The following is an 8,818-nucleotide window of genomic DNA, read 5'->3' on the forward strand; positions in this document are numbered from 1 at the left end:
GGGGTAGAAAAAGACCAGTACTCAAACAAGCAAACACTGACTGTCTGGTTTCCCAGCGCTCAAGATCAGCCCCTGTACACCACTCCCTTCATCCACAATCCCTCCGTGCACTGAATATTGGGCAGGTTTCCTTCAGGCAGCTCAGTTAACCGCTTTCACACAAGCCAGCAGACAGACATTCTTTGTGCTGCTCTCCCATCACCCTGCCAGCCCAAGGCAGTGAAGCAAACCCACGCTGCTCAACTGCTCCTCCCACAGCAGCACAGGCTTCACAAAAAAAAAAAAAGAAAGAAAGAAAGAAAGAAAGAAAGAAAGAAAGAAAGAAAGAAAGAAAGAAAGAAACCAAAGAGCTAACGCTGGGATTTCTTTTAATGTAATTGCTTTTAAAATGCAGCCTTAAAATGACTTATAATGATCAATGATGAGAAACAATTGATCTTTTCGCACGTTTGCAACATGACCATGCAGCACCTATCTCGCCAACACATTAGCCGCAGCTGTTGATGTAATTCTCTGACTGCTTGTAAAGTGACTCACTGCCCCTTTACAGGACATACAAATCACATAGGGGCATCCACGCGCACAACCTAAAGGGATTCATTTGGGAAAAAAAAGAACTAGCTGAGCCACCCAGAGTCCAGATGATTCAATGTGCAATAACCTGCCTCCCCTGACAACCCTAAATTACTAGCAGGTGAACTAATGAGAATGGTCACAGCTCAGAGGTTCATTTCAAGCCTTCCACAACCTAGTTAAAACCCCCCCTGGCGAAACGGGCTTAGCCTGTAGAGTTCAGTCCATCACCTCAGCCTAACCCCTTCCAAGGGAGAGGGACAGTGTTTGTCCCAAATGCAGACTCAAGCTGGCCTAAAGCAGGGTGAATTATTTGGGACGTTTCAAGTACAACAAAGAAGGAACTTACAGGACTGGATATTTTACTTTAGAGAAACACAAGAGGTCTGTAGCCTGACTCCCACCAATACATATGGCATAAACGGCAGCTTTTTCTCTTACACCTTACACTCAGGCATAAACCTACAAAGGTGTTCAAGCCACTAGCTCCTGTGGAAGCCAATGGGAGCTAGGGACTTCAGGCTCCTACTTATCCCTGTGGATTTGTGCCTTCATGCTATGTAAAGTGATTAGAGAATTAAATGTCTGACTGCATTTTCTGGCTGAATAGGGTGGCAGAAGAAGAGGATTTTGCAATTTCTTGGTTTCTGACACATAGCATTACTTTGTGTACTTACTCTACACAACAGCAGGTATTAGACTGCTGTATCTTGCCAATTCAAATAACATGGAAAACTGCGGTTTAGCCTAAACACACACGTGAGACTGTACCCTGGAATCCCCTTCACCCTGTGCAGTATTTAAGAGGAGAATAGACTCTATTTGCTGAAATGCATTTAACGCTTCCCAGTTGTTATTCTGAGTTCCATCTTTTAGTTCTGTCATCCCACCAAACAGGCCCAAAGCGGCACACACTGCAGAACACCAAAGGCATTCCCGCCACTAGTTCCGTTTCTCCATTTAAAATATTCAGTGCTTTTCCCATACAGCTTACTAGCCCTCCCCTTCCAGACGGTGAATGAAGAGACCAACACACAAACAACATCCCGTTAGAGAACGGTGTTGCTGAGTCTGCTTTCACAAACGCTGCTGGGGGGAAGAGAGAGGGGCAGAAAGGCCCAGGCAGCGCAGACCTCCTGAGTCTGCCAGCGCTATGCGATGCCATTGCCCTCTGAGAGAAGGAACCTCTCTGACAGGACGCCAAGCACTAAAACAGCTCGCCCAAATCACCCCTTAGGATCAAGTTTGCGTTTTACTAGTAACTTCAGAATCAATTACAGGAAGCCAGTTTGGTCTACAGATATACTATGCGCTTACGTCAGAGTGCATTTTAGCAACCTCTTTTTAAGAACAGCATTTAACAGACTCAGTGGGCACCCATTTCTTGATCTCCAATTCTGGTTATAAAACTTGGATTTCAGATTTGAGCAGACTGAAGCTCTTTTAGAGTTTGAGCAGTAGTTCTCACACTACCAAATATCACAATTAGAAACGGCGTAGAAAGAGTCCCCAGAGGGATATGAAAAAGACATCACCTTATGAAAAAGCTTCAGAATGAACCTGTGAAATAAACAGCAACCAGACAATTGTCTTCTAAGGAAGATGGAAGTAACGGTAGAAGAATATAACATCTTAAACAGTCAGTGAGTCAGTCTGAATGTACAGGGGCACTATATCCCTACAGATCTGTGATAAAAGCACACTATATCCCTACAGATCTGTGGTGAAAGCTAACAGCCACAGCCAGCTGGTCCCCTCAAGTCCCAAAGGGAGACTGGGCTGCAATTCACTCTTCACCAGCTGGGAGATTGTCTTCAATCCGCCTGATGAACTTCATTCTTATTTCTGTGACGCTGTCCCCTTTCAATGTGTCCTGCACAAATTTTACATCCACAGCCATCTGAACCTAGGTGATGGAAGAGGAAAGAGCTGTTACCTCCATTATAATAGCAGCTTCCCTAGAAACCATCTGCTCATGAAGCACCAGCTTCAGGACTCAGAGGATATGACATGCGATGCAGAGCTCTAGGGAAGCCCTAATTAGTTTTCAAGATCACATCTTCCCTGTACATTGTGGCCTTCGGTTTTTACGGCACAGTGGGCATCCTGCCTAGACATCACACCTCCTGTGGCGTAACTGAGACTCCCTTCAAAGATCCCAATTAACCCTATCACTCAGGGCTACATGTCCTGCTGCTCTGTGCATATTCCTCAAAAACTTCAGCGAAGCAAGACGGTCAGGGCTATATACTGACTCCTAAATTCAAGACGCAACTTTCCTCTTGCTCCAGGAAATTCCCAGCTAGGATTCACAGGAGTTACAAAGTGAGGTTTTTGAAACTTCACAAAAATCCAAGGAGATACCAGTGCTTGCACTTGGAGCCGTAAGATGATGGGGCTTCGTCAGAACCTCTGGGAGTCACGGCTGCCATATGCAACAGCAACCAAGGACACCTCCATCTCTGCTCTTTCCTTGCTATGAATGTCAAGTCCAAAACAAACACAGCAGTCACATAGAACAGGCATTAAAGTATCTGCTGATATCTTGATTATTCATAAATGTATCTTCACTTCACAGTCAAGGTTTCTATGACCTCCCCGTCTCACCAGAAGAGAGACATCGGCTTACCATTTCCAGGGCACCTCGCAGCACTCCACACAACAAGTTGGAATAGATGAGAGATGAGTGGTTGTCAGGGAGCTCGACAAAGTCCACCAAGGGGTTATTTTCCAAAATCAGGGAGAACTCATCACCTCCAGGACTCCAGTTGGTGATGCTTGGAGTGATGCCCAAGTACATTTTAAATGCTATCTGTTATGTTAAACAGAGTATGAACAAGAACATGACCCACGAAGTCACGGTACTAATTTGATCTTTGTCAAAAAAATTGCTACAGGATTTTGAAAACACCACTCTTTCCTCCCAATTCCCACCAGTCAGCAAAAGTCAGGGGCCTAATTCTCTCATTTTAAAAAAAGAAAATCTCACTCAAAATCTCAGAACAGCCCTGTGAGTAGCAAATACTCCTTCCTCACAAGCAAAACCTAGGGATATAGAGGGTCCTCCTCAAGGAAAGATGTCCACAGACATCACTGGAATTAAATTTTACTGGGTTCTGGACACACAAAGAACTCCAGATGAGGTTCAAACGGACTCCGAAGCAGCTAGTTAAACTCAGCTATTAAGCAACAACCAAATATACTGTAGAATACGCTTCTCACCATTCATCTTCTCACTCTGTTTTAAACCCCATTTAAATTCCTATGTGAGAACATACAGTGGCCCACACACATTGGCTAGGCCACTCAAACAAATATAATCAGCGCTAACAATCTGGCAAAGCTGGGCTTTGACAATTACCTTTGCAATAACATCTGCAGTTTCACGGAAATCATGGCACCTTCCCACATTGGACCGGGCCAGAAAGTCTTCTATTAGCCGAACGCCTATGTTGTAACCCCTGTCGATACACCAAAGAGCAACAAGCTACAGATTCAGAACTATGTAGCTTTAGAAAAACAGGCAACATTTATGCAAGAAGATATTGGGGAAAAATAATAATTCTGGGAAATATCAACTCAGTCTAAAGTCTGGGAAATAAAACTCAGTCTGCAAGTTCTCAGAGTAGCTAAAAGGCAGCAGAACAGATAGATGTGCCTACTGTGAACTTGAGTTCCTACAGGGCTGCACTGCAGCAGATCTACTCACATTTTGTCAAGCTGCTTGTTGACGTCCTCGTCATTCTCGTAGTCCTTGCACAGCTGCGTGACCAGAGCTCCGTACGTCAGCGTGAAGAGCTCTGAGTTCTAGACAGAGGCAAAAGCAGTTTAGCACAAGCCAAAAAGAAAACTGACTGAGCGCTCCTGTGTCTGTGTCCAGCGCTGCTTCAGCTGGCCTGAAAAGGGGGAACAGAAACCTGGTGCCTCAAAGGAATTTGCTGCTTAATAAGCAGAGATCCCAGTTCATATTTTGGCAAGGCAACTTCAATCTCGTTTCAAAGAGATCGCCTCCTTTGATTAGGAACAACCGAGCACTTTCGTGCCCTCCCTCTCCCCATACACACAGCACTTCCCGTTGACATCTACCAAATCTGACCTGAAGAGGCCAGCTAGAAGGCTGTTCACACTCTGCAGCCATTCTTAGCTCCTCTAGTGAGCTGCCAATTAGTGTCTCTCTGCCATAATCAGCACTTCCCAAGAGAACTGGAATGACACCTCCAAGTCATTTCACGTATGCTATTGAATAATTCCTGGATGGCAAAAACTTGCAGTTGCCAGGGGCCTGAATTTATTTCAACCAATGACCTAGAGATGAAAGGGCCTATGGCTCAAACCGCTTTCTGTAGCCTGTGTTTCATAAATGCACTGCAAATGGGTAACATGTGTTAAGTTCTATTTATGGTTCCTTTCAACAGGACAAAAAAATGCTCTTCCATTCACAGAGTTATTACATTTTACTACCATGAAAAACTAATACTAATCTGATCCTTAGAAAGTTATCCAGCCACACAATTTACCACAATAAGCTAACATCAGCTCATCAGACCTAGAACAGGAACAGCAAGGACTGCTTCAGGTCAGGACTGAGTACACCGGCACATTTGTACTGTATACACTCACTTTCTGTGCCTGGCTAGGATCAAAAGTACTTGCCCTTCCTTTACACGGTTGCTAGATTTGCGGAGGATACGAGAGAACCTGCCTCTTCTCAGAGCCACTACCACAACATTTCCTGAATCTGAAGCAAGCATGTCTCATTTAACTCTTCTTGGAAGCCCTTAAATCAGACCAGTGCTTAGATGGTCATTAACATGCTGCAAAACAAAAAGCTATAATAGTTTTTAGCTTTTCATAGCACCTGAAGTAAGTGTGTTCGGGGGCAAGTAAGCCATTTCAATGCAGTTTTCATTTCTGCTTTCAGATTTAGCAATTAGAAACATTATAGAAAGTCTAATCTCATATTAAAAGCCTATCACCTACCATGAGATGCATAGATGCAGAAGGTGAAATGAATGGCAAATACCAATACTACAGAATGAAAGCAGCAGGCAGGCAGAAAGGAAGGGAAAAGAGACAACATCAGAGTTAAGTGACAACACTAATCACACTTCATTCTGAACAAGTTTACACAAAGCCAAGACAAACACAAGAAGGAATCACTCTCAAACTGCAACATTCAACAAATAGGAATTAGGTTTGTTAGAAGACACAGGGAATTCCATCTTGTCATTGTAATTCATGAGGTCAACAGTGATTAGCTACCAAGAGACTTTAGGCATATGAAAAGAACCAGCCAGGCTCCTGGCTACTTTTGCTTAATTTCAGATCTAAAGAATTGACATATATTCTTTATGTCTAGTACTTACAATTCTACTTTCATCTTGAAAAGATAAAGGTTGTTTACATTTGCATTACCCAAGAATGACAAGGTGGAAGTCTCCTTTAACTCAACTAGCAGAGTCAGACGTTTGGCAGAGAATTTAACAGACATGCAAAAAAGGTTATGCTGTTTTTAAGGATTTAAGCAGTTTTCGTCAAGATAGTGCTTGGCAGCTGGAGAGAGTAGAAGGTGAATGGATGGAGAAAATCCAGCCGTTACCAGTCCAAGATGTTGTCGCTTCCTCTATCAAGCCACGAAGCTTTCACCTACTGTTAGGTGACAATTAGGTGACACCTACTGTATGCAGGAAATCCCACAGTGATCATAGTTATTGCCTGCAAGCTGCTGTTTAGGTAACTTTGAATTGTTATGACAAACAAAAGTTCAAAATTCATGTTTGTAAATCACAGCTTTGTTTTCAGTGAGCCTAATGGAACTGAAGTGCCTAAAGCCTTTCCATTAGTTATATTTTTTACATTGCAGCTCACTGTATAGTCTCAGCACCGCGTTGTCACGCTGTGGCCATAAAAATGCCGGAAAGCTAATTAAATAACACCAAGTCCTTAAACAAAAATCATTGTCCACACTAAAAGAGGATCACTTTGTGGTGAGGGGGGAAGGCAATAGTGGGTTGCTGTCCAGCTGCCGGTGAGCCTGAACTAGCAAGTCAGCACCTGAATGCACTGTCACGTCCTAGCAGTTGCCATGGACACCTTTATGTAGAAATGGCCAAAGAGGGAGGAAAAAAACCATTTCATTTTCAGTTCATGATTTCAGTATTGACATTGCATCCAAATTTCATTTCTCCTGACCTAGAACTAGATTTCATTTCTCCTGACCTAGAACTAGACCTGCGTTCTTTAGTTTTGCTCTTTGTCGCTTGCACGCTTCTCAGCGCAGCTGGACTGATAACATGGAATCAGGTTAAGAGATATCAAAACACAGAGATGCAAGAAAAGCTCGTGCTTTGTGACTGTGAAGTTAGTATGTCGCGCTTCCGTAAACAGAAGCATTCAGAAGCCGGCTTTCCAGCTCGCTGCAACTGCCTGCCTCGCCATGCGTGGGGCGGGCGCGCACCGCAGACCCTGGGTATTTAAGGCAAGCCCACCCAAAGGCTGCAGCATCTCCCTGAGTTGATGTGGCAGCCGTCGCACAGCACCGCTCCCGCACCGCTGGCACAAGGGCCGCGGACGGGAAAGGGAGGCAGGGCGGGAGGAAGGCGCTGGAGGCACAGCCTGGGAGGGGACAGGGCAGGGGCCGCCCGGCGGGTCCCGGGCACGGAGGGACGTTAACCGAGCGCAGCCCCCTTAGGAGCGGCCCCAGCCGAGCCGAGCCGAGCCGGGCCGGGCCGGGCCGGGCCGGGCGCGGCCTCCTCCCCCGGCACCCAGCGCCGCGGCACGGGCCGATCGGGCCCCGCGGCCCGCGATCGCCCCACACGGGGCCCCGCGGCCTGTCACCCCCGCAGGGCCCGGCCCGCCCTCCCGGGGCCCCGATGGCGGCCTACCCCCCCCCGCCCCGGGGCGGCGCAGGGAGCCCCGATCGGGGTCCCGATCGCGGCCCCTCGGGCGCCGCGGCCCCGCCGTTACCATTTTCTTGCTCTCGGTGCCGCGGCCGGCCTGGCGCGACATCCTGCCCGGCCCGTTGCGTCGCCCGGCCCGACCCGACCCGGCCCGGCCCGGCCGCCTGCCGCCCCGCCTCGCCCCGCCGCAGCCCCGAGCGCGCCGCGCGGGGCGCGACGGGACTTGGAGTCCGCGCGCCGCCCGCCGCCGCCGGCCCCGCCGCGCCGCCGAACTACGCGCCCCAGAAGGCAGCGCGCGCCGCCCCGCCTCGCGTTGTCACCGTTCCCCGGGAGGGCGGGGCCGCTGTCAGCGGTCCCACGTGACCGTGAGCGCCTACACTTCCCGGCATGCCGTGGGAGGCGGCCGACTACGGCTCCCAGCAGGCTGTGGGCTGGGCGGGGCTGCAGCGCGCCTGCGCGCCGCCTGGAGGCGCCCGCGGCGCGCGGCGGCTCGGTCCGGTTCGATCCGGTTCAGGCCGGCGGGGCCGGTCCGCGCGGCCCTCCGCGCGCAGGAGGCCGCCGCCGTTGCCGGTGTCGCAGTTGCTGAGGAGGCTGAGACTGGTTAAATCGGTGCAGCGATGACTGCTGCGCAGCTCGTGGTTGTCTGTGGGTTTTTTCTTCCCTCTGACTTGTGATTTCCTGGGCATCCGCAGGGGAGCGGCGCTAGGCGTGGCCGTGCCGCGCTGGGCCCGAGAGGACGAGGGCCGAGGCGCCGTGCCCGTGGCATCGCTGATGCTCCTTGTGAGAGTCCCCAGGTCCCTCCTCCAAATGAAGTCGAGATGGCAATCCGTCAATGCTGCGGCTTCAAGCGGGACCAGCGTGTATCTGGCTGCCTTTGCAGAGACTCGTCCAGCCCCTGGTGATGTTAAATTAAATTTTTGCCAGATGAATTATTTTTACTGAAAGGGGAATTGCTAAAGAAAGGGCCTGCTCGTTAAAAAAAGTTAAATCCCCAAACATACCTGAGTAGACAGGTTGTGTTTTGTCTCTTGCAGTGTTTTTCCTCTGCCTAGTGATACCTCTGCAGAGCACCATTAATAATGGGAAATGTCGAGGGGGTTATGCGGCCCTGCAAGACAGGCGCAGGCAGCCCCCGGTGCAGCGCGTGTTGGTTAGTGGCTGTGGCCTCTACGCTGAGGCAGTCGTGGGGGAAGCCTGCTGTCAGCTTCCTCCCAGGTTCGGGGTCAGTGAATGCCTCCGAGGAACAGGTTTAGCGAAGGCCCTTGCACAGACCTCTGCCCTGCTCAACCCCAGGGGTAGCTGCAGTTCCTCCATGTGCTGAGAGGGAGCTTGGAACGGCCTCTGGG

The 8,818-nt window shown here is 49.0% G+C and overlaps 1 protein-coding gene across 1 annotated transcript; it reads right to left on the reverse strand.

The window, feature by feature from the left end:
* Positions 1-351: 351 nt before the first annotated feature.
* TRAPPC3 (trafficking protein particle complex subunit 3) lies at positions 352-7,667 on the reverse strand. Its single transcript, XM_068917074.1, has 5 exons — positions 7,540-7,667; positions 4,283-4,380; positions 3,935-4,034; positions 3,203-3,385; positions 352-2,479 (listed from the first exon to the last, which is right to left on the reverse strand). Exons 1-5 carry the CDS (start codon positions 7,579-7,581, stop codon positions 2,360-2,362), a joined length of 543 nt encoding a protein of 180 aa, XP_068773175.1. The 5' UTR covers positions 7,582-7,667; the 3' UTR covers positions 352-2,359.
* Positions 7,668-8,818: the final 1,151 nt, after the last annotated feature.

Source organism: Struthio camelus, chromosome 23, assembly GCF_040807025.1.
Source record: "Struthio camelus isolate bStrCam1 chromosome 23, bStrCam1.hap1, whole genome shotgun sequence".
Taxonomy (NCBI): domain Eukaryota; kingdom Metazoa; phylum Chordata; class Aves; order Struthioniformes; family Struthionidae; genus Struthio; species Struthio camelus.

What these genes read in the sequence shown, in the direction of transcription:
- TRAPPC3 (XM_068917074.1), bottom strand. Translation starts at nt 7,581, where the DNA reads ATGTCGCGCCAGGCCGGCCGCGGCACCGAGAGCAAGAAAATG. An exon ending in CTGCAGATGTTATTGCAAAG is followed by an intron (nt 3,386 to 3,934) that starts GTAATTGTCAAA and finishes TTAACATAACAG; the next exon opens with ATAGCATTTAAAATGTACTT. An exon ending in TGCGAGGTGCCCTGGAAATG is followed by an intron (nt 2,480 to 3,202) that starts GTAAGCCGATGT and finishes TCCATCACCTAG; the next exon opens with GTTCAGATGGCTGTGGATGT.